This window comes from Hippocampus comes, unplaced genomic scaffold (genome assembly GCF_001891065.2).
Source record: "Hippocampus comes isolate QL1 unplaced genomic scaffold, H_comes_QL1_v1.1 scaffold111, whole genome shotgun sequence".
NCBI lineage: Eukaryota > Metazoa > Chordata > Actinopteri > Syngnathiformes > Syngnathidae > Hippocampus > Hippocampus comes.
This window is the reverse complement of record NW_017805698.1, coordinates 1,548,847-1,575,375: the sequence shown is the minus strand read 5'-3', so window position 1 is coordinate 1,575,375 and position 26,529 is coordinate 1,548,847. Positions and strand designations below refer to the sequence as shown.

Sequence of the window (26,529 nt, the reverse complement as noted above, 5' to 3'; positions counted from 1 at the left end):
ACTAATCATGAGTACACGACTCCACGTGTGCCGGGCTTCTCCAAGAGCTGCACAGCTTCCAGCAGTGTAACCCGTCACTGTCACACTTGCTGGGTTGACCTTCCTCCCCAACAACCCACCACAAAGAAGCAGGGCTACAAAACACCGAACACTTATTCAGGATTTTAATGAAAGTTGTGAGTGCAGCTTTCAAGTGCAATTGCGGTAATGGTATGTTACAACTTCTCATCCAGTCTTGCAGAAACATGCACAAAACATCATGAACATACAACCGATACAGAGAATGTAATGGAAAAACATCAAGAAGTTGCAGTTTGTTTTTTTCTAATGTTGAGAGATTCATATACTGTTCATCCAGAAGTATTTCACTGTCCAAAAAACAAAACACTAAATCATAAAAAAAGTGCAATATATCAGAAAAGAAAGAAAAGTTTTACAGTAAGAATGAATGTCGCAGTGGCGGTTATAGATAACATTGTTGGCTGCACCTTGTCAGTTTAAATAACCAAACTCGTTCGATCCTGAAAATACACGCTTTTAAAAATAGACAACAGCCTGGGTAAGGTATGCATGTTGCTGCTCACGCCATGTGACCAAGATACTGATGCATCTGTTGTTTTCTCTTCCTCTCATTATTTTACATGTTTTACTTACACTATACAGAAATATACATGTTCTTTTGCCTGCCAAACAATGTTTTGTGTCCAGGCCACTGCAGAGCTAAGAAATGTGAAAAGAAATACTGAGAATGTAAGAAAACATCTCGTTTGTTCCACCAAAGCCAAGTAACACACTCCATGCAGCTGTTATTTAGAAGGGCTTCCCCCCCTCCCCCCATTCCAGATGGGGACTTGGTCTTGAAATTTGCTCACATTCGTTATTTGTCATTCTGGGAAGGCCTTTTCTTTCAATGTAACATCAGCTTCTAGGCATGAGAAACGGATTTATTTACAACACATGACAAAGGAAAAAAAAATCAAAAAACAAACAAAAAAGATCCTTTCATTCTTCTACCTGTAACATTAGTACAATTGACATCGCCTAAGAGCCACACACAGGCACAGTGATCTTTTCAGCATCTGTGTTGAAGTATGTGGTTTTGCTTATTGTTGAGGAGACATTCTAGCTGATATGTCCACGTTTTTCTTTATTTGTTTTTGGCAAATTTTTAATGAGTTGCAGGATTGTCGCCTTGTGCAGCACTTGTCCCACTGGATGCATCCTTCTCAGGGATAAATATGTGCAAATTCTTGGATCAACAGCATCAACTCGTCCTCCTACTCGTCCTCGTCACCTGCTCACTTGTGTTAGCAGAAGTAGTGTTGAGTCAGTCTGTGTGCGCCGGGCTACGCTGAGGGGCCGGAGGTGTGCGAGACGGATTGAGCGAGGGTACAAGCCGGACCTGGGGTGGCGACCGTTGTGGAGGCGGCGGGCGGGGAGGCGGTCTGGACCTGCGCCTGGAACTGAGCCATCTGCTCCGGACTGGCCAGTGTCTTGAGCAGGGTGTTCTCCTGCTCTAGTTGGGAGTTGCGATCGATGAGCTCCTTGATCTGCTCCTTCAGGACTTCCACCTCCTCACGCACGGCGTACATCAGGTGACTCTTCACCAGGTCCTGACACATACAAAGTCAGATGTGTTATGACACTGTTCCACCTTCAGCCGAATCTGACGCACACATCAAGAGACCTACATGGAACGATGAAACCGATCAAGCCTTCAAAACCTTTCCAGACTTGATACTTGCCAACAATCAAAGCCAATTTATTTACGGAATTCAAATTGCTGAAAAATGATTGACTCTGGGAAACACCCTGGCTGTCACGTCACCTACAGTAAAAAAATTAATGTCGGCTCATTACAAATTTTGCGGCCTAATGTGCATTTTTGGTTTTGGACTGAAAAACAAAGTGATATGAGGAGCTAGAGTCAGGTTGGCCGGTTAGCTCAGTGTGAGCATCTGGGTATGAGGTGGGATGTACAAAAGCTTGTGTTCTTTATTTTCATTTGTCTGTTTAACTGTTTTGGTCATTAAAAGTACATCTGCTAATGCAGCTCTCCTTGCCCGCATGTGAGGGCATTACAATGCCTTAATTGCCCCAGCTCCCCTTTCATTCCAGTGTCAGTGTATTTGAAGCTCACCCGCAGCAAAATTGGTGGCTCACAAAACAAAGGAGACAGAAAGAAAGGGGAGGGGGGGGGGGGAAATACCACAGCGGCTCATCACCTGGAGAACTCATACATTGGGTCATTCGTTTGTCAAGTTACCACTGTATATCTTTGTCATTTAAAGTGATGTTGAATGAAATAGTCTTGAACACTTTTCAGTTGTTACTAATACAACACAACACATAAGACACAGACGGTCATGCAATCTTAACCACTTTTTCTGCATACACTTTGTTGTTTGAAGCAGTTATTGATGAAAGGAGATATCAAATTGTCCTTTCACCAGTGGATCAAAGACGTCATGCTGAAAATGTGCACTTTTAAACTTTTTTTCCATTCATAATCAATGCTACTTGCGAATACAAGAAGATATTTCATACTCATTTTCGTTCAAATATTTATGCTACATTTCTTAAAAGAATTTTATAATATGGAGTCTATACAGGCCCGTTGCCGCGATCATACTGAGCAAATGTGAGGTATTTAACTTTATCGTGTAGTTCTTGAAAAAGCTCAGTAAACTTTCTTTGCATTTATATACACACACAGACACGTTAACATTATCTAAATAAAACTTCAAATACTGAAAGTGGACGATGCATTTTACACACTTAAATGTGGCATTACTCCACTATAAAAGATTTCACATGCGATGACGTTTAGCCCTGCCCATCGTGAAAATTCAGCCAATGAGCGCTCTGGATATTTTTACTCACACTATGTGTATTTCGCCTTGCCTAGCAACAGAGCGGGGAGTAACGACAACAACTGAACAGTAAAGTCACTTCGTATTTTGTAAAATAAATTACAGTAATCTACAAATTCCCAGACCTGATACTGAACCGTGATACAACGTTCAGTCCAACTCTAACGCCGTGGTTCACGGAGTAATATTGTACGATTGTACTTTACGACTTGATACAGTTCAAAGCTAAACCGAGGAACATGATAAAAGCTCCAGGGCTTATTCATTGTGTTGGCACGGTATGCATACGGTATATATATGTTTTTTAGTCGACTCCATTTGGGATACAAATGCACTTCAAACACGTTTTAGGCATGTGAAACGGCCAGTCGTTTTCCAAGTGGCCTACTCACGGTGACAAAAGAGTATTTTTCACGCAATCTCTTTCAAGTGGAGAACCGGTAATAAAACTCACCATCGCCTGTTCGATCTTGTTGTCGATGGCCACAACACTGGCTCCCGACGAGCTGTAAAAAAATAAAGGAAATAAATATGAAATCTCGGGTTATGAAGGCATTACAGAGATACACGACGAATATTAACATTTATCATCCGTGTCCTATGAGGCCATTTCCCCCACAAGTTGAGCATCCACGGCGGCAGCAGGTGAGGCGAAGCAGCTCAACAACGCTTAACCGTTAGCCAAAGAAAACTGGTAATTTACCTGCTATCGAGCTTGACGTGCGAGCTCTCTGCGCTTAATAACGATGACAGGAACGAGATGGAGACATTTCGGAGCTGGCAGACGCCGAGATCCATCGCCACGGTGTAGCAAGGCGTATTCATGGCGCTTTGTGCGTTACAAGAGCTCGAGTTTAGGACAAAGCGAGTCCGTCGTGCCCCGATACGGACACAGCGCGACCAGCTCCCCGAGACACATTCACGCGAGACGTTCGGATTGAGGACCGGACAACACTAACGCAAGACTCAAGGTCAGCTCAGCTTGGTTCAGCACACAACACGATGTCCGCAGCTCAGTACAAGCTCGCGTGATGTCTCCCGTGACGTGCCTAGGAGCACTGGTCCCAGATTGGACGAGATACTACTCATTTGCCTAATATATTCAGAAACGCCCCCACCTGCCGCTCAGCTGACACATATTTGCATAGAATATTCGAGTAACACAAGATGAGGTGGATGAAACCGGGAAGAACCGGATGAGACTGAAAGAAAGAAAAAAAAAAGGGAGGGGGGGATCGTCGCGCTGAAAAGCAACCAGAGGCAATCTTTTCGACTGTCTGGTGACAAAAGACGCACCCAGGTTTCAGCACAATAGTTCATCCTCTATTTTTGGAATCAACATTAAAAAATATATCTACTGCGTATTTCTTACAAACAGTTTTCAAGACTAAATTGAACACAATCAGGTATTTTGATGGCAATTTCTCATTTAAGTATGTGTGCCAATGGCATCAGTGGGGATGACAGTCGATGCTTCAAAAATCCAAGTAACGCTATTTGCATTGGCATGCATTGCCCCCATGTGGGATTGTATGGCACTGCATATGAAGTGAGATCAATCAATGGCACACCTGCATTATTTGACTGTTGTTTTATTGGATATGGCTAAATATTGCTCAGATATAGACGGAACAAAAATGCCAAATGTGGATCTGAAGTGGCGATTGATAAATACGGAATGATGAACAATATTTGGCCGGATAATCTCGTGTCAACAAAGTTTAATCCAATTTCTTACATCAATTATGATCCCTCAATTTGCAATCTGTATGCACACATGTTGGCATGCAAGCTGACTTGTATTTTCTCCAACAACTTAATTACTATTTTTAAATTGTCTGCCACAATACTTAAACCTGCAATCAAGTAACCTGGTGTGCACCGTTAATGTCAGTTTAGTCGACCAAGAGTGCATAATAATCATGACCAATTGTATTGCGTATTGTACATTGTAAACCAATGCATGCTCAGCCCAGATGGGTGTGCAAATGTCTTGACAAAAACTGCAAATAATATTTGGCCAGAGTTCCATCCAAACAAAGGTAGATAATCTTTTGGTAGCCCAATGAAAATGCCACAGATTCTCCTTTCTCTGACACTTCCTACATGCGAACCACTGCCTCTCACATACCTGTACCTTGAAGGGCAACTGTCTGATATTCTGTGCCCCCCCCCCCAAAAAAAAAACCCTCATGGATACTTTTAACATTCTGCCAACTGCTCACACCCAAACCTCCACATGCAATGAACCACATCTTCAAATTATTCTTGGCTCGGATCTCCACAATGACTCAAAAGTCAATTATTAATTCATAGGCTAAAACCACAGCAGGAGTGATATTTCAACACAAGAAAAAAAAGCTCAAGTTGCCTGTACATAATGTGCCAGAGGATGATTTACAAGTAGAGATGATGATGGCATTGGAAGCTCGGCTTTATTTATAGTTGACCTACTATGTTAATTTTTATACAATACACATGCCAATCACTCTACCTGCCCAACGTACCTGGTGCCATCCTAGTTGTGCGATACAAGCCCAGAGCAAATGTTGGAATTCACATGTATGTTATAGTGCAGAGAAGACATACAATTGCCATGCTGGTGTATTAGGCACCCGAGATGTTTAAATTTAGCCACTGAGTGATTGTTTTGATGTCTTCAACCAAGATCCAATTCTAGGAGAGCACTTAAGCTAACCAGCTTATCAAGAGTCTCTAAGACACTGAGCTCTTCCGCATTTTTTTTTTTGAATGATCGAGAGGTAAAGCCAATTATACAAATCCAAATAGACTGTGTGACTTGAACTCTTCGGGAAGAAAAGCAGTGAAGTTCCCAATAAGAAAAATGTACCTCAACCAGCCAGTGACGCGAGACAAGATGTCATTTCTACATATGCTTTAAAATTAAAAGATTAAAATCCACACATACATGTGGGTTTCTTTTATTTTCATAACCAATGATGCCATATTAGTAGAATTAAGATTACAATTATTTGCAAGAATTCAAACAGTCAGTGGGAATTGGATCAATAAGCACAACTGACAACTGATAACATGGATTTTTTTTGGTGGGAGATAAGAATGGCCTGTGTTCCAACTAGGTCGATCTAAAATCTTGTTGCTTTGCAAAGATGTAGCCTACACTGTGAAACAAATATCCTCTTCAGGAAGCACATTTTAAAACATTTCACGCATTAGAACCCTTATGCTGTGCATGTCTGTCATTTCGAGTCCAGGACCTGAAATGTGATTACAAAGCATTGTTGCATGTACCTGTAAGTCACGCTTTAAAGACAAATGCGTACATTTCATCTCTACATGTACATTAAGGCAGGTGTACCCAATGAAAAGGCATAATCCTGATAGTCGGTAAAACCAACTTTAGTCTCTCTTGAAAAAAAATCCAGCACAGCGCTGCAAAGATTTACTTAATTTCAAGAGTCATAAGACCATCATGAAGGGGAGAAAGAACTGATTAAACGCAACCTATCTTCCTATACTGTGGTGACGAGGTGACTACATGTGAAACCAGATGGAGTAACATGAGGGCAGCACAGTGGTTAACACACTCTCCACCTCCCCCCCACCCTCCCCCCAAAAAAGAAAGCTAAATATGGCAAGCCTGGCTATGACAAAAAGGAGTTAAATTATTCACACCGTCATAGAGCATCATAACTGGTAGAAATGTTTTTCTGAACACCATTTTGTATTCACTGCAGACACATCACAAAGTAAGCACTGCAAATTGGTGTCCAGTAAGAACATCTTTCAACATTCATACAAGCGTTGGAAGCATGAATGAATGAATCGAAAGTTCACAGAGAGCCACACACAATACGGCCTTGGAACCTTTTGTGTTCACCTCTTGTGGTGATTGGCCAGGCAACGCTACTGTAGACCTCCTTTAGTTTACCTTTTGAGATGCTGCTCCAGCTCCCAGAACAAAAGCTTCATTGCCATCTCGTCATGGCCCTGAACACGGACACCGCGCACTCTCATGGGGTCTTCGGTCTGGAGGAACATTTAGAATCCAAAGTGGAAGAGTGTGTCCCCGAGCCTCTTTGTTTACCTAAAAATCCTTGTGCCCTGTAAAATTTGGCGGCGGGGTCCAAACGAGCTCCCTTACAGATGTATTAGTGGTAACAACTGCACAGGCACTACAAAATAGAAGACGAGGTTGACACGAGTTCCTATGTGTGTTCTCCCCATTTCCCTCCGTCATCTATTTGTGTTTGAATGGCTGTGGGTGAATTACCAGACAGAAGCTGAGTGAGTAGTGACGCGTGATCATGTGACACAGCGAGTAACATAAACTATCAACAGAGATTAGCATGTGGCCCAATGATTTCCCTGCTCCTCCACCACAGAGCCTCCTCCTCGAGAGTGTACAGTAAAATCTGTAATACCGTCACTTCGGACTTCCCAGATGTCTACAATATAACATTTCCATTTCTCTTTTCCATTTTCTGTGTTGCTTATCCTAACTACTTCAATTAATTAAGAAGTATTTTTTTAGAATGTGTGAGGAAAATGGAGTACAGAGAGGGAAAAAAAAAAAAAAGCACGGGGAGAACATGCAACCTCCGCAAAGCAAGGACGGAGCCTGGTTTTGAAACCCCAACCTCAGACTTCTACAAATCAAGATACCAATCAATAAAGACATACATACATACATAAAGATCTTTTGTCAAATTTGTAAAAGCACTTCTATGGAAAAACATTTGGTCTAGCCTGTATTCCAGTCCTCTATTTGACAGGGGAGAGAAAGTGCATGTGCCTCAGGGTCTTATCTTGTCATCTCTCATTGAAAGGCTTCCTAAAGATGGCCCGAAACCTTGCCAGACAGAAACCATAACATAGACCCTCAGAGCCAACCATGGCGGAGAAACAGCCGGCCAAGAAATAACAGGTATGGGAAGAGCACAATGCTGGGGATTTTCCTTGTCCTAACAGACTTCATCTGTCTGGATGAATCAGCATCACATGACTTTTGGGAGGGCCAGACCGTTACTTAAACTCAGCAACCTCATGCTTGACCACAAGCGACAAAAACTTCAAATAGTCGACGTTTTGACTAAGGCAGATGTCACAGCCTTACTGTCTGTGTTTATATAATGAGGAATTAAAAAAAAACGTTTCAGTCATGTACATGTTGACTTTGCGTTATGATCCTAATTGGAAACGGGTTTATGTCAAGTAGCCTCGCCGACTCATCCTGTCCTGCATTCTGGCCCTCACGATCACACTATCAGTGTTACAGATCAAATATTCCATATGCTGTCACCACCGTGAATTATTACATTTTAACTGCCTGTTGCATTATTTTCTCTGCTCTATTCCACCTGCACTCGGCTTTCCTCCTCATGAGTGGCTGATTTTCCCCTGGCATATCTGCAATGCTTTTTAGCCGTAATGCCTGTGTGCTCCAAGTTACTGAAGTGACCTAAACATTACATCAAGATACTAGAAATTGCTGTGTACATTTCTCAAAGTGACTGAAGTTTCTCCACATAATGTTGGCTTTTAATAAGGAAAAAGTGGTGGTCGACTGGTTAGCACGTCAGCCAGCACGTCGGCCTCACAGTGCAGATGTGCAGGATTCGATTCGGCTCTGGCCTTCTCACGTGGAGTTTGCATGTTCTCCCTGTGCCTGCGTGGGTTTTCTCCGGGTACTCCGGTTTCCTCCCACATTCCAAAAACATGCATGGCAGGTTAACGGCACACTAAATTGTCCTTAGGTGTGTGTGATTGTGAGCGCGAATGGTTGTTTGTCGATGTGTACCCTGCAATTGGCTGGCAACCAGTGCAGGGTGTACCCCACCTACTGCCCAAAGACAGCTGGGATAGGCTCCAGCACGCCCTTGTGAGGATAAGCGGATTAGAAAATGAATGCCTGCAGAAGGAGAAAAGAAAAAATGCGCCAATGAATCGAAGATGCGGCCAAATGAATGAGACCTTGCTCTCCATTCAGTATGAATGGGAACTAGTGGCACAAGGCAAGACGAATAAAATATTGAAGTGTGAGGACATTTTTTTTTTTTTTGCAGGAGGCATGCAAAGCTCACCACTTGCCGATTTGATGACCGGTGGGTGGCTCTGGAACGTTTGTGTAAAACTAAGAAATGGGCGAGGACAATGGATGAATGCTGCCTTGCTAAAAAAAGAAAAAAAAACAAAAAAAAAAAAAACACCAATCAGATAACTGGGACACCACGGCCCCAGTCGCCCTAGAGTTTAGAATCACCCCAAAAAAGTGAAAGGAAAAAGTGTCGATTTACAGGGCCCAGCAAGGCCGTTCCATTGCGGAACTGGTACAAAGGAAACGTGGCTCAAGACAAAACGCAAAGATCTCAGTAATGTAGTTTCGAAAGGTTTGCAACATTTGTATCTCGGTATTTTAATTTTTTTTAACTAGCACTTATTTATTAAACTAATTATACTTGAAAGTATTAACAAAGCAAAAAAATCATTTTTGGTATCTATTATTGTAGTCACATTTTCAATTTATTTTTAATGCTTTTATTTTACCAACAGTTTTGTGTAAATAGTGGCAAGCAATATCGGTGGCTGGTAAATGTTAATGTTTGAATGTTAATAAAAAGGCCTTGCATGATCCAGCAATGGGGGTGGGAAAAAAGCAGGCCTATTGAATTGTAAAGGCTTTTGGCTGGGCTATAGTTTGATAGTTTAGTGTGTGCACAGACTTTACCAGTAAGGCCTGGGAGTGGCTTTCCATAGTCAAACCCTGACTATGGAGAATGACAGAGCGACTGAGTGAGCCAGCCATAGAGCTGGCTCGGAATGATGAGTAGCCACTTTAGCCTCCAAGAGCGATGGATTCTATGGGAGCATTTCGGCTGACAGCAGCACGCCATTAGTTGTCATTACGTACCTGGCAAGGGGTGGCAGAGAAGGAGGAAGCGATATTCAGCTAGACTGTGCTAGAACGGTCGTGACCTATCACCTGATCATTCATATTCACATGCAGATTTATATGTGGAAGGAACAATACAAGAGGAGACTTTAGGCTCAGAACAACCACAAGTACCATTCCATGAGAGTACCGTACACGATAATTATTTCAATGATATGTACAATAGTAAATGATGCATCTTGACAAATGCTTCTGAATGGATTAAAAGTAAAGACATTAAAAAGCTGAGGCATGGGTCTGAAGAGATTAGTGCAGGAGGGCCACTTGCTTCTGCTGACAGCAGCAATGAGACACTTGAACGTAGAACATACCACAACAGATCCACATTGCATAAGCGCTGCCAAGTTATGTGGAGTGAAAACTGGCGTTCTAAGGATTAGCAGCCAAAGAAAACACAGCACATCAAGTTCACACTGAACGAAACAATGCCAGGTCCAGCAACTAGAAGACAATTTCTCAGCAGCATCACCTCAATAGCATTTGCCCACTTAAAGGTCAACTGTGAAGTAATTTTAGAAAATCCCAAACAAAATATTTTATGTTACAAGTAATGAAAGAAAATACATTAAATAAAGCATGAACAAATATTTTATATTTCGTAAAGTTGACAAAGGAATCTTTTTCCCAAAGTGAGATCCTGACGAGCGCAAACTCCAGAAGTGTGACATCACTTTAAAACAACAATAGTGGGGCTCACGATGGGAAGTGTATAAAGCTAGTCAGATATCGATTCGGAAAGCGACGGTTCAAATGTATCTGCCAGAAATGTATCCGCTTCGCGAGGACAAAACTGTAACATCCCATTTTTCTGGTTCATTTACATGCCCTATTCTTTTCTTTTCTGAAATAGAACAGTGGATCGCCACACAGCGCCGAGGCATTTCGCCAAATAACGCAATCACAATGGCAAAGAGTAGTTCATGGGACAACCAACGATGCATTCAAATGGCTGACTGGTGACTTGGCATTCTATAAATGACGCCACTCACGGACATTGCCAAACAAAAGTATTTTGTGAAGCACATTGCTTTGGGTGTAACTGTGAACCTGGGCAGGTTGTGTTAAAAAAAAAAAAAAAAAAAAAAAAAAACACCGAAAATATCCTTGAAATAGTTTTAGCCCTCAGTATTACTCAAAAGATGGCTGGCCAAGTTTACTTGACACTCGACCTTTAACTCATTCAGTACCAGCCAATTCTAGACCCCATTAGTTTTTTTTTAAGTCTTTAAATTTGAAAAAAACAAGTATCTGGGGTTGAACGTGTGGAGTGTGAAAAGACATAAATATGTCTTTGGGAGTGAATGAGTAAGTACCAATCTTTTTTGTTTTTATTCCAACGGCAACCACATAATATCGAAAGTAACAGTTAAAGATCCATGCCATGTCATGATTTTCCTGGAGTTTCTAAATCAGGGTTCCTACACACTTGAGATTTTAAAATTCCCGATTTTTTTCCCCCAAACCCTAATTTCCAGAGTTCTCTGTATGCAAGAAAAAAAGTGACATTTAAGTACATTTAAATGCATTATTCTGATTCTCTATGCCAATGTTTTGTCAAATAATTTCCAGAAGAAATGCATCGGTAATATTTGTAAATTATGAGTCAGTCGTCAAAGAATCTACATCAAACTATTATTAGTTACTGTATTTCAATGATTATACAAAATCAAACACGTATACGTCAGGATTGCTGCCCGACGAGGAGTACAACCGTCAGGGATTAAGGAACAACGTGGAGGTGTGAGCAAAGTGCCGCTGAGAACGGACACCTCCGCGACATCCACTAATCCCTGACATCTCAAAGGGCATTAACCCGTTGATACTTATATGTTCACTTGTCAACAAAAATAGTATGAGTGTAATGAAAAATTATTGGAATCAGAAAATTGGTTTTAGCTTCTATTCTATGCACCTTATAAAGCAGTGCGCCCAATATATGAAAACAGTTTTAGAATAGGCCATTCATTGAAGGGGCGCCGTATACTCTGAAGCGCCTTATAGGGTGGAAAATATGGTAATGTAAACACTGTTCAGTATTCCAGCAAATAAATGTTATAAGTGGTATCATTCAAAACGATGTCAAGAGTTCAGTTCAAATTTGTGAGTTTTTGTCCCAGGAAATGTCTCTTTTGTTAATATCCTGATTTCATCATGCTCATTTGTAAGTTGATTTACATCTTACACACGAACTTTTTGCGCCACTTCTGTCTCAATTTTCCACTCAATCCCTCTGCAGCATCCCAGTCAACAAAGGTGTTGAAATCACCCAAAAAAAAAGAAAGATTTAAATCACTCGTTATTTTAAATTCTCTTATTTCTGCCCTCAGAGTTTATCAGAAAATCTGACTGCGTCAGGTTGCTGCATTTGGTCATACAATCCAACAGCTCAGGTTTCTGCACATTAATTTGGAACAATGTAAGGATTTTTTTTAAAGGAACTACTTATCATCTGATAACTTATACCAATGTAATTTTCTAAATCAATCAGAGTAAAATAATCATCACAACTGCGGTATCATGCCATAGGGCTCTCACACTAAGATAGTAAAAACAGATCTATCAATTTATATTTTTTTAATTGTTCAGAATTTTTGAAATAGAAAAAAAAGCTGTTGTAAAAGTCTTGGAAACATGATTATTTTTCCATAAAATAGATTCCGTTTTCATACTTTTCCAGAGTGGGAAATTTGTTAAATTGGGTTGCATATTTTTTCCATAACTTTCTATTTTTAAAAACTGTGTAAATGAAACCTGAAGTCTCAACTGCATGACGACGGGCTTGTGAAATGGACAACAGTGCATCTTTATGATTTTTTTAAAATTTTATGAGTTTCATTTGTGCGTCCCAGCGCAAGCTCGCGAGTGAAGACAACATACAGCTCGAAGTGGATTAACTAAATAGGACTCCTCCGTCAGGGCCTGAATCTGTGACGGCAGCAGAGCTATCATAAGCACAGCTTAGTTGTATCGCAACAAGAAGCATGGCTTGGGCAGTCAGCTTAATGATTCCAGTATTTGCTAATAACGACAAAAGTTGATCAGTTTGAACATTAAATATCTTGTCTCTGGAGTGTATTCAATTAAATGTAGGTTGAACATGATTTGCAAATAATTTTATTTATGTTTAACACAGAGAGAGTCCCAACGTCATTGGAATTGGGTTTGTCCATAATATCTTTATAATTCATTGAGTGTATCATCTTTACAATACTGTTCAGAGATTTTGGGCAACACATAACTTCGTTTGAACTATTATGCAGACTTCAAAAAGAGTAAATAATATACAACGTTGATTATCTCGATTACACCAACAATTTATTTTTTATAGCCCAGAACCAGAAAATTACACAATACGGCTGACTTTAAAACTGCACAACTACTGTACAGAGCAAGTAAATCACCCGTGTCACGTACAAAAAAATAAAATAAAAAACATTGAAAGGGAAGGGGGTTATAATTCAAGGGGTCTATTAATTCTAAAATCATGAAGTATGTGCACAACACTTAAGAGTTTTGCATTATAGTTCATGGGATTATTAAGGGATGAACTAAAGCAAAGCAGAAACATAGTGACATCTGAATACAAAAATGTTTTAAGTAAAAGAATGAGAGAGGGGGCCTTATTAATTCGGCAGTAATTAAATATCAGCAGTAGTAATCTAATACCGCTGTTTTGATTAACCATTACACAGAAAAAAATCATGAACACTGTGGTTTAATATCTAGAAATAAAAGTCCTACTTATTCCAGTTGTTCTGATAATTAAAAGGTTAAACAAACTCCTGATTCAATCACAGGTCAAAAGACAAGCTTATTAATACACATGTTAGAGTGTGTAATCTACACACACTCACATTGCGCTTTCTCCTTTGGTACATGCTGCTGGTGAGCAGCGCCACCTTGTGTCGAATGTAAAAACAACAGATCATCATCAATTCAAGTGCTTCGTTTTAGAAAAACATGTAGTGGACATATTTGATGATTAAGTGAATATACATTTCAATTTAAAATATTACAGTAAATACTAAGGTCTTATGGATTTATTTCAACTCCATCCACTTTCTTCCACTTATTTTATTTCAACTACACAAACGGGCCTCCAAAAACCACAGAAATTAGATTCAACTTTCAATCCTTGTGGTACCATGTACAGTTTATCGCTTCCAGCCATGGAACAATTGATAGAAAAGCTTTGCCACGCTATCTCAACTAGTCTCAATGATAAACTATTCAGCAATTCCTAAACAAACGAGTGTGCTCCTTTGAAAAAAAAAAAAACCAAAAAAAAAAAACAAAGTTAGTCTGGAGCCCTGTACATTATCTATTTTTCTCTACTGTTGTGTACTCTACTGCTCACTACTTAGTGTTTTAGGTCTGACTGCTGTAGTTTTTGATTGTTATGGTGATTATTTGCATATTTTTCACCGTATACCTTTTTGAAACATGAACTTGCCGCTGCACGGATGAAAACTCGTCTGTGGCTACATATTAACATGTTAATGGTCGGTAACGTATAATGTCCCTTGGTTTGAATGAAGGCAGCAAAAAAGAAAGCAAAAACAGAAAGCAAGTCTGCAGTCATTTTATAGATCCTGTTTCAATGGGAACGCCTTAATCAGACTGCTGTTTTGCAGCTTTGTTCATGACCGGAGCATCAGGTTGGTAAGTATGCTGACAAGGCATTTCAAGTTTGGGACAACTTGTGTCGCCTTTAAAATTTCAAATAGCACAATTAGCTTGGTTTGAGTAGAACGTTGAGAGCTTCATGACCAAAAGGGGGCAGTGTTGCCTTCTTTACAAGTTGAAAGTGCACCAAAACGACTCAGTGGCACTTCAAGTGGTGATGTACCTTTTGCTGAATTCAAGGCCTAAAGGAGCGCATGTTTGTGCGTGGATGAGTATTTAAACAAAAAAGAATTATTTCGAGTGAAAGCAAATCTGAGAATCAGTCTCCTGTAGTTACCCACTTAGATGTCACACAAGTGAAACAATGCCGACAGTACATCAGACATTAAATCGTGCAACAAAGAGAAGCAGCTGGCTAGACTGCTGAAGATTAAGGTGGGAGGGGGGAGTAAGAGAGACTTCAACTCCCACCAACCCCCTCCCGCCGCCTTCCATATTCAGCAACACAGTGCATTGAGGAGGGGATTATCTCACACAAAGCAAGATTGGAGGACTTTGAAACCCTGCTTACTGCCCAGAAGGTCTGCAACAGACACCATGAATTAAAAAAAATAACCAGCCACATAAACAGCCAGCTTTGCGGTTCTTAAACAGATCGCATGTTGCGTCATGTGCTTACTAATACGTGTTGGAGCTGTATTGAAACCAAAATGAAAGGAGCGTAAAGTGGCTCAATGTTCATACATAAACCCAAGTTCTGCCCCGGGCGGGGGTAAAGGGTGTCATTTCTGAAGCTATCTGGACAGTGTTGTGACCACAGGAATGCCAGGCATGATTCAGCACATTGCCGGCGTGATTTGCGGCATGACACTGGCAGACCACTACAACCGAAAAAGAGTCCACCATGATTTCATCGTGCTGGCGAATGGGAGTTGAATGATCAATCAAACAGTGACCGGCATTCAAAATAAGATTGAAACGTTTAGCCTCTGTGAAATATTTGCGTGGGAAACCAGCATTGGTATTGGCAGAGAGAGCTCACTGCATCAAAACAAACGCGTGATAACCGATTGAGCATTTTACTATGAGAATCTCTTCACAGGCAGTGCTAACCTGACACAGACGTGTGGGAATGAGCCAAAAGAACCGGGTAGGAAAGGGCAAATACTTAAAAATAAATGGACAAACATCAATTCTGTGGCATATTACTTATTAGGTCGATTGTCAGGAAACAATTGTTGGTGAAGCTGTGCTTGAGACAGTTGATTACGTCGAGTGCACTGCTTTGCTGCAACCTGCAGGGGCATTCAGCCCTGTTTCGTTTGTAGTCTAAACAACATGAAGTCAGCTCTGGAAAGTTTAACCGACATCAACAGGGGAGGGCAGCATCACAATCTTCTCAACACAGAAGTAATTTTGTAAATGGAATTGGGAGATTCTTCCATTCCAGAAAAAAACAAGAACATTGATTCACTTTTCAGTTTCCCCAGAGTCAAATCCTTTGTTTAGTCCACAAAGTAAACATGCCATTGGAATCGACGCTCAAGTTAAAAAGTATTTGTGTGATTCTAAAGCATTACCCTGCGGCCTTTCACAATTCAGGCTATCATTGTCAATACAGTACATTGTTGATAATGAGTCTGCCGCACTCTCCCCCACCCCCCCCAAAAAAAATCCCAATCACACTATTTCAGAAGCATTTTTTTCTTTGTTCCTGCAATTAATCAGTGAAAAATGGACTGATAAAGCCAAAGTGTTGAGTATGCCAAAAAGCCACAACATTATGATAATTTGCGATATCTAATGAGATTCAATGTATAAGAGCTATCAAAACATCTGCCATAAGAGAAATCCAGAGACAATAGTCCTCCGTTTTGAAAGACACTCACATAAGGGTATTGCTGTGTTTAATATTGTGGTCAAACTAGTGCACAACTGCACTGCATCATAACGATTGTTTTAGTCTTGGTTACCTTGTAATGGGAATTTAGCTAAATGAGAATCTCAAAATGATAACAGCTAGAAGTGTCAATCAAAGTTGAACAATATTTTTGTTAAGATCACTTCAAATTCAGCTTTTGTCTGCTTTTTTTTTTGGCAAGAGGTCAAAATGAAACTCCGTTGCCATGTCTGTGCAGAGGGTGCATGGGAGAGCATTTTTCTCCTAAATGAATGGCTTAAAATACTAGCCATTATCATCCATTACGAGTCATTAGTACCGCTGTTGCACTCTAACTGAAACAATACTGTTTATTGATGGATGAACAAACCATCAGATGGAAGGAGGCAGACTACAAGGAAACCACAAAAAATGTGATTTAAATAGATTTCTTCAAATGGGTTCAGAGCTTTTTTTTCCTTAAATGCTAGTTGGTCTCTCGTGACAGATTTTGGTTAGGATGGACAGTGCAATGTCAGACTAAAGATGGAATTCAGGGTGGAAACGCAATGACAATCCTGTCTGAGATCAGACACCAAAAAAAAAAAAAAAAAAAAGCCCATCTGCGAAAGCTTTTAACCTCCATTGTTACAAGGCCCCACGACAACTGCACAGGATTTCCTTGTTCATCCTACCGTTGACACTGGAGGCAGGCTTTAATAGATCGCAAACATAAACACTAACACAGCACGTCACTGCTCTGTTGTTGATTTCTGGTGTTCTCTAGGTTGGCCTGTGTAGTGAGAATGGAGGGAGGGGGGACACCACTGTAAAACAAAAAACAAATGTGGTTTACTTTTGGAGATTCTCTCGTCACGTCTGACTGGTCCAAATTTAAAATTTGAAGTGAGGAAAAACACTACCTGGAAACAGTGTTGTACAGTTGCAAGTTTCTGAATCTTGCATATGCTCAAAAACAATATTAAAACAGAATAGGGCTTAGACGCACACAGTACATTTTTGTCCTGCCCTTGAAAAAGAAAAAAATGACTATACCACATTAGGATTTTGGCAGCGCAAACTTAAATGCGGAACCCACAACAAAAGAATCCACTAAGCAAGAGAATAGGAGGATTTAACCGAGCTGCCCCGGCAATGCTCAGTCTAGTTCCATCTGGTCGTGTGTGCTGTGTCCTCAGTCATGGTCTCAATCAGCTTCAGTAGGCCTGACTAAGTTGTGTTGGGTCAGATTGGGTCACTTCCTCTGTGTGTGAATTGTGGGGATCACACTGAGCTCAACACAATGAGCAACAGGTCCAGTATGCACTGGCTGCCTGCGACGCCAGGGACAAGATTATACTGCTTTTCAACCGCCTGGTACAAGATCAGCAAAACAAGACTCTTTTTGGACAGCACACCGTTCAGTACTAAAACATCAATTGCAAATCTTTTCACTTGAAAAGAGTATTTTTTATTTCCACAAACACTGGCACGGTATACTGGTACTATTAAAATGCCCCAATCAACACACTCCGCCCCCGAAAAATGAAACACTGCCATATATTTTTAGTGCCGATACTGTCAGATAGCAAACATCTCGTTTCAAGCTGTTTATTAGTCACACCTGTAAAATATGTAGAGTATGAAATGAAGTATAATCCACGTTCAGTGAGTACAAAACTACTAGGCTCAACCCACGCAGGGATCACAAGGCAAAAGATCGCTACGCGTCTGGTGAGCACGCTATAATGATTGATCTAATTATTGATTACTAATTCAGTGTCAAAACAGCAACTAGCTAGATCCCTTCGCGTCTGGTGAGCACACCATAATGATTGATCTAATTATTGATTCCTAATTCAGTGTTAAAACAGCAACTAGCTATACTACCGTATAACAAAGCATAAAAATAAGAAAACGCATATCTATCTAATAATTTCATTTTAAAATCCTCCGCCGCCCAAATGTTTGGGATGACTAAAAATACTACAAATTTAAAGATCCATGTTTTGTCATCTATGATTCCACTGTTTTTACAAATGATTTGAGGTTTTGCTGTTATAATTATATATTTGCAAGTGCTTTAGGACGGCATGTCAGGATTTTGGTACCATGGAAAGGCTAATAAACACATAACCTGCATGCAGGGAGCATGGTGGTCTCTCCGGTGTTAAACTTAACACCCCTTTCCCAGATTTCCACTATATCCGCTCACACAGCCCACATTTCTGCTTCTCGCATGCCTCTGACACTACATCGTGAACCGGGAAACAGGCAAGTCAAATTCAAGCTCCCATACTGTGTCAGTAGTTTTGTCAGTGACAAAAAAATCTGACAGCAGCGTGAAAGGGGCTAGCGCTGAACTACACTCTGTCTCAGACAGTACATTTACAAGCATGCACATTAAAAAAAAAAAAAAATTGGACTTGCACATTGGAAGAAACCAGACATGCATCCAACCACCTTAATTTACTGGGTTTGACTTTTTAAAGTTGGACGAATGCAACCAGACTATTTGAATGGAAACCAAATTCTCCTTGCGTGTATAAACCTTCGTCAATCAAATATCGGACCCGCTTTTCTGCACATGCTCATCCCCGTTGCTGGCGCACAGAGTTCGTCAGAGGTGAGAGGATGCCGATCTGATCTGAACAAATATGCAAATAGGAATAACATTTGCTTCATTAAAAGGCCAAGAGACAGCATAACATAAATTCAACAAAGAAATGGGATAGGACACACAGCTGCCGATTGACATGGCCTGTACAAAGAGACGACAAATTGCTTTGGATCTTTGCTTTGTAGTGATTTGTAGTAGTTCCAACTATCCCCCCACCCCGCAACCCTCATTTGCAGTACAGAGGTCACAGTCTACCAATCAGCTGACAGTGATGTGTCTAGCACCACTACTGTATCACTCCAACCTTGAAAATAATGAATGGCATGCACTCACATTGCAGACCAACCACAGAGTCAAAAGTTTTGAACCCCAGTGACTACAAGTTGCAAACCATAAACAAAAGCACATCCTCTCATAAAGAGAATTACGGGTAGGATTGTAACTAAAGATTACCTTTAGAATCAATTAATCTATTGATTATGTTTTAATTGAATCAATGAAATGGAGTAAAAAAATTCCATTCGAAGACAGGAGGACATTATTTCATATTGAGAGCAAAGAATCTGCACACACAAACTAATTATGATTCAGTTTACAGGGTTGGGCCATAAAACTTAAAAACGTCCCCCAGCTTATTGGTTTCCAAAGCAGAGGTTTAGAAATGTCTTCTTTGGAATAAACACAAAGATAATTAGACTTCTGTCATAAAGGGCTACATCAATCTGAGAATATTTATTGTTGAGGAACTGAAATTCAATGAATTTGAGCAATTTTTAGTTCAACAAGATCTCCAAACAATTAGCTGATTTTTGAAATATTTCTGATTTTAATTGATTAGTTGTCAATTAATCGCTGAATTGTTGCACCTCTAATTATGAGTGGAATGATTTTTCATCACATCACCAACTTGACTTCTCCCTTTGGTCACCATTGCGCCATAACCACACCATTCAACCATCAGCAGTCCAGTCAGTCAGCCCACACAAAGCAACCATCATGACTATAGAGCGTACAGCAAATGCATAAATCTCAACAAACCCTCTTTCACATACTCATACAATCAATGCAATCTCAAATTTTCAAGTCACACCATAATTAAGATTTGACTTATCACAAGATCCCTGACTCCCCAACTTATTATCATTGGATCCCCGACTCCCAAATAAAGTCCGCAAATAATGTTGACAGGAGCAACAACACATATTGTGCATGTATTGCACTTACTGTCCCACAGACCTCCCCGCCACAGGAAACTGCTACAAGTGTGTTCCTGCCAGATGAAGATCATCATGATGATGAGAGGGACTGGCTCCTTTACAATGAGCAGACTGAAACCTTGATTGCTGCGTGCCAAGAGTGGCTGTAGATTTGGCTGTAAGCTTTCAAGTAATGGGGAAACCATTACAACAAATAAAATGATCATTTACAAGCTCTGGCTATGAAAACAAGAATGCCAAACCATAATTTAAACAAAATAATAATAATCAAATTTGTTTCTTGGTAAATGGCCATGTTTTAGAGTAGGGCAAAAAAAAAAAAAAAAAAAAATCGAAAAAGATATTGCCGCACCACTTTAGTCAATTAAATTTGACCAGCTATTAAATACCCAGACATGCAACAGCGCTTAACAATTTGAACATTTTTGGTTGAAGGCAGGAGAACTTGCATGTTTATACAAGACCATTGCTGACAAAACTCGATTAAGTAAGCAAAAATTACTAACAGATTTCTGTCCAGACAGTGAAAGCTTCTCCCCAATGTCTCCTATACAATCAGCACACACTGTGAACACTTTGCCTTCAGTATTTAACAACAGAACAACATGTACCCAGTCAGTAGCCTCAAAACCTCGCTCCCACTGAGTTAATATCACACTGCTCTCAGCACTTTGTAGAGAAACATAAAATCTTCTGAATATAGGGGTCGATCAGTTCATCTGAAAATGAGGGAAAAAAAAAAAAAAAAAAAAAAAAAAAAAATCGAAAAAGATATTGCCGCACCACTTTAGTCAATTAAATTTGACCAGCTATTAAATACCCAGACATGCAACAGCGCTTAACAATTTGAACATTTTTGGTTGAAGGCAGGAGAACTTGCATGTTTATACAAGACCATTGCTGACAAAACTCGATTAAGTAAGCAAAAATTACTAACAGATTTCTGTCCAGACAGTGAAAGCTTCTCCCCAATGTCTCCTATACAATCAGCACACACTGTGAACACTTTGCCTTCAGTATTTAACAACAGAACAACATGTACCCAGTCAGTAGCCTCAAAACCTCGCTCCCACTGAGTTAATATCACACTGCTCTCAGCACTTTGTAGAGAAACATAAAATCTTCTGAATATAGGGGTCGATCAGTTCATCTGAAAATGACAGAACACCCTTTTTCCTTAGGTAGCAAAAAAACGTGTAATTTGTTGAAAATGAATGAAATGATGATTTTGCAAGTTAAGCAAAAGGTATAACAACAACTTTCACACTCCAGACCCCCAAACTGGTCATGTTACTGCCTAAAATAGAGACAATGTGCCTACTGTAGTCCATTAATGGCGAGACGAAAAAAAAGCAAGCTGTGTAGAGAAACAACGGTTTGTTTTTGTCATGCATTAATTTGCTCCATCAGTGGCCTCATAAAACATATGCAAATTACTCAAACAAAAAGGAGCAAAACGAACCCCATCCTTGCGCGAAAAGAGACATATAGTCCCCATTATCGATGTCTATGGGAAACTGCAATTTAAACTTCTCATTGCTTAGCCATGGTTATCTTTTAGCGTGACAACAGCATTTGTAGTTCAAATATATCAGCTTATGTCTACTTGCATTGTTGCCAGGTTGAGGTATTAGTGGTTCACTTTAACCCATGTTCACCACCGACATTGGTTATGAATGGCAGCATCTGTCTTCTGAAAAGTTCAGCTAAAAACAGAAGTTGAGTCGTGATCACAATTCCGGAAGGCAATTTTCTCAATTGTAACCAGGGCTTTACTTTGCCCCAAATTCTGGTCATCATCCGCGACAATAATCCATCTGATCCCCAAAGATTTCACATTCCTCAGAGTTAGACGTCATGTGATAACATTAGCCAACCTTCAGGGTCCATTAAATCACAGGAGGGAAATCTGGCTGATATGCTCCAAGCCATCCAGTGGCAATGTAATTCACATTTTTGAATTTGGGTGAAGAGGGAAAAACAAACAAACAAAAAAAAAACTAAAATTTGAGTGTTTTACTATAGATCATATCTGTATTTCATCAGAAAATATTCAAATCGGGCATATTATCTACAACAGAATTATGTTAGGACTGAAGAAGAGGGACAGCAGATGTGGGTAAAGCGCGAGTGTGACAAGAGTGAGCGCTTAATGAAATCAATAAGCTTTCACTGAAGGTTTAAGGCGTGAACGAGTAAGTCTCTTCCCTCAAAAGGTCACCCACAGACAGGAGAATTCGCAAAAGCCTTTGCTTGAAAACCTGCTTTTCTATTTGCTGCATGACAACACAAGGAGACCCAACAGAAGTCATGCTCTCTAACGTGGCCTATCAGGATTCAAGTGGGCATGCTAAGTAAGAACGTCAAGTCAACTTGATAAAGACAAGATGCGTCACAGCCATCTGAGCCCTGCATTATGTCCCACTGACAAGAGGACAAGATCAGATTGTAGGAGCCTGGTCACTGTCTACTAATTGACTAACTAATAAGGCTCTTCCTCCCTCACAGCTGGGACAATGACAGGGAGCATTAGAACCCCTGCAGCTCTGCACTCAAATGCTGAGCGGGTCAACAAACAACCTTCAATTAACAGTGTTCAAGGCAAATGAAGGGAGCAGAAAAGAAAGAAAGTCTCTTACCCGTCCTCCTCTCCTTCCAGATTTTTTAGGCCAGCTGATGCAGTTAAGGCACTGGCGATGGCAGCGTTGCCTTCAGCTTCTTGACCCTGGCCAGCGTTGGATCCGGATCCCGGGTGCCCTCCGGAAACCTTCGGCAATCCCAGCAGAGCCGACTGGTGCTGAAGGAGGAGTCGCTGGGCATCCTGCAGCTGAGTGGTAGTGAAAGTGGGCAGACTAGCATAGAGGGCACTAGCCTGGGCAGCATGAGCCAGGGCCTGGGCACTGCTGAGGTCTTGGGGCTGGGGAACACCCTGTGGGAGCATTCTATTGTTCCCGACACTGAGAACTTGTGGCAGGGCATGGGGGTCGGGGTTAGATGGAGGCACGCTAGGTGCGGACACCTGGCTCTGAATTGTAGTGGGCAACTGCGTGCAAAGACCAATGTTTTGGACTTGTGTTGGGAGCGACTGTGGTTTCTGCTGCTGGCAATCCAGGTGGGCAGCGTGGCTCGCAGGCTGTTGACCTGCAGCGCCAACATGAAAGGCCGCATTGGAGGTAGTAGCCTGGACAGATGCGGGCTGCTGGGGTTGATTTTGGAGGATGACCTGGGACTGCTGGAGGCCCCCCATCATCTGACACGCTCCATTAGCTTGCCCTGAAGAACTTAGTCCGGCTTGGTTCAATAGATGCTGCGATGCGGGAGCTTGGGGAATACTTTGATGTGAGTGGCTGTACTCGGGGGGTCTCATCTGTACTGAGGCAGCAGATGGATGCTGGGGGAGTGAGGCGTAGCCAAGCTGATGCTGGTGAACCCCCACAAGGCCCTGTGTGGAGCCTGGGGGTTGATTCGCAACTGCCTGGGCGTAGGTAAGATGTTCTTGGGGTACAGCCGAAATCGGCATTCCACTGGTGATCGGGTGGCCTTGCACAGGTACAGGCGGATTCACGTTTGAGGGAGTCGAAGAAGCAATGTTAGTCTTGATGTGGGAATGGGTGACGTCTTGTGTGTTTGTAAGAGGTTGTGATTGAGACAAGCCACTGGAAGGGACTGCTTGGAAACCCTGAGTAGGGGAGGCGTAATCCTGTGCATGTTGGGTAATCGGGGGTCCCCCAGTCTCACCACCACAAACACTTTCCATATAATGGCTCACTGTGCTCATGGTGCTACTCACAGAGCTACCACTTGTGCTTTCCCGCTCTGAGCACCCAGAAAAGTTCTCAGAGACAAACTGGCGCGTGCTGCCAGCATCAGATGCGGATGAGCAGGAGGCGGAGTTTGGGGTGTCCTTGTCATAAAATTCAGTGCACATCCATCTGCCCTTCTTGAAGGGCTCAGAACTTGAGTCCAACTTCACCACCCTGAAGCGAGAACTGGTGGGGGCGACCACTGGTGCAGGAATAGTTGAGACGGCAACAGGGGTGCTCACTGACTGCAGCGCAGCAGAACCGGCTCTTCCCTGGATCCCACTCGAGAGACACGGCCCCCCAGAGGCACTGGCAATAGTAACAGCAGAAGTGGTTCTAGTAGTCAAGGAGATGTTAGAGTTGAGCGTTTGTTGTTGCTGAATCATGGTGTTATTGGCGTTACTCATGAGGTTGCCTCCAGATGCTGCAGAACCAGCTCCACCACCCGCACCACCACTTTTCGCATTGAGAGGAAACCCTACGGAGCTGTTGCTCGCACTCGTGCTTATTCCCCCCTTCACAGGCACATTGGCAGAGCTCAACATATTCACATTACTAACACTGCTGGTTTGGGGATTAACTATACTAACTGCAGCGCCTGTAGCGGAGCTGTGCATTCCAGGAGCGGATCCCAGGCCCACCATCCCCACAGGATGGGAAACAATGTTTGCAGGGGCAGCCTCTTGAGAGACCCCAACATTAGAAGGCATTTTCTGAATTACAGAGGCAAGGGTAGATGAGGCACCTACTGGCCCAGAAGGCAGTGGGTAGCCCTGGGCATGGTTCTGATGATGAGGATGACGGTGCACGGTCCCATTAACCATACAACCACCCTGCTGTGGTGCTTGATTCAGAGCATGAGGGTGTGAAGGCTGGTTTGGTGACAGCAGCCCCGGAGTTTCAGCATCATGAAAATTATTCAGGGTCTCCTCAGAGGAGCTTCTCTCCGCTCCAACTACATCATTAGCTCGTGAAAGGGACACATCCATGATTTCTGAGGACGACAGATCCTCCGTGTGGGACTCATCCAGGTCATCGTAGCTCTCAGTGTCCTCCGCAATACTGTTGTTGGTACTCACAGATATCTGCGCAGGAGTCACACTTGTGATCTGGAAACCACTCTTCTTTTTCATCTGAGCCCCAGCAGATTGTGTGGCCTGGGAATGTATATTTAGGCTGTGGGAAGGAGGATGGTGGGGACCTGGGGACGACGAGCCTGCAGAAGTTTGGCACTGAATCAACAGGGAGGGCTGATATTCTTCAGCAGCCGTGCCGTGACTGTTGGTGACCACCTGTGTTGACAGCGAGGAGCCGCTCCCGCTGCTTGTGTTGCTACCCCTTCTGTGAAAGACAGCCGGCTGCGCCATCTTTCTAACACTGCCAGAGTCTCCAGTGGGGTCCGGATGATGCATTTTAAGAAAATCCGGGGGGTAGTTGGTCTCTGACAGTATGTAACAAAGTTGAAGCACGTTAACGCCGCCGTTTTGACGAAACTACGATGAACGGACAACAAGACCAAAAAAAAAAGAGAAAAAGATAATTATCAATATTTCTTAGATATCTAATAAAGCTGTACTTCTGGCTACAGCCACTCTCTCGCGATTAAATGTTAGACTGACACACGAAGCTGGTGGCCGCTTTACCTGTAGCTAACGAGCTAGCGTCAGCTGATACCAGTAGTAATTCACCGGCGTTTTCGGTTTGTGGATTTTGTTAATCACGAGCAATCATATTGTGTACTATAAACACCAGGCGTGTTAAACAAGGGCGACAGACGAGCAACCGAGCGAATTTATAGCAACCGCTACTCGCCTGGCAGAGAAGTAACGTCGGCTAGCTAGCTTCAAGTATCCATCACCGCTGAGCTAAACACAAGCTAAACACTCAGACGTTTTCTGCTCTCCTCTCTCAAAGAAAACTACTAATGAAGCGACCTTTTATCCGTGGCACCGTGACGTAAGTCCCCATACGATCACTAAACGGTGGCGTAAAAGGGTTTAATCCATCCCATTGAATTTCCACGATGTGGCTCTTGGTTTTGCTGTATCACCGGTCCTTCCCAACAGTATCGTTGTTCAGTTTGAGTGTAGCCTCCCCTGCACCGCAGCTGTGTCTCGCTCTGTGCCGGGACCCGGGCTGGAGGGAGGAGAGGAGAGGAGATGAGAGGAGAGGAGAGGAAGGGCTGGCCGGGAGCAGGAGTGCTGCGCAATATGGCGCCCGAGCGTGGTCTTCACCACCATTGTATACAAAGATACTGTCTTGATCGCTGAATCATACGTTGACGTTGCCGCCATAGTGGATGTGACAAAGGGGGCGACAACAGTGAAGATGCTGCTTGGAGACGTAGCAGCCGTTACACACAAAGCTACAGGTAGATCTCATGATTGCACACAGACTTTGATTGTAAGTGGCTGTTAGAATATCATTTTGCGAATAGGACCTGCTGACTTTGTGGCCAATACTTTGAAGTCCTGGTGTCAGACAACAAAGTTTTTATGATTTAGCAAATTAAATTGAACTAAATAATTTGATTGATGCAAACGTGTTTTATGCTGTATCAGGGCAGTGGATTATTTT

The 26,529-nt window shown here is 42.0% G+C and overlaps 1 protein-coding gene across 3 annotated transcripts; it reads right to left on the bottom strand.

Annotated features, from left to right (window-relative positions):
* Positions 1–148: 148 nt before the first annotated feature.
* On the bottom strand, positions 149–26,270 carry LOC109523328 (TSC22 domain family protein 1-like). Of its 3 annotated transcripts, none has more exons than XM_019882403.1 (3): positions 22,789–26,270; positions 3,328–3,379; positions 149–1,613 (listed from the first exon to the last, which is right to left on the bottom strand). In XM_019882403.1, exons 1-3 carry the CDS (start codon positions 25,362–25,364, stop codon positions 1,347–1,349), a joined length of 2,895 nt encoding a protein of 964 aa, XP_019737962.1. In that variant the 5' UTR covers positions 25,365–26,270; the 3' UTR covers positions 149–1,346. The 3 variants fall into 3 exon arrangements, with proteins under 3 accessions (XP_019737962.1, XP_019737964.1, XP_019737963.1); XM_019882405.1 differs by lacking the exon at positions 22,789–26,270 and adding an exon at positions 6,787–6,994; XM_019882404.1 differs by lacking the exon at positions 22,789–26,270 and adding an exon at positions 3,577–3,930.
* Between the last annotated feature and the right edge of the window lie 259 nt (positions 26,271–26,529).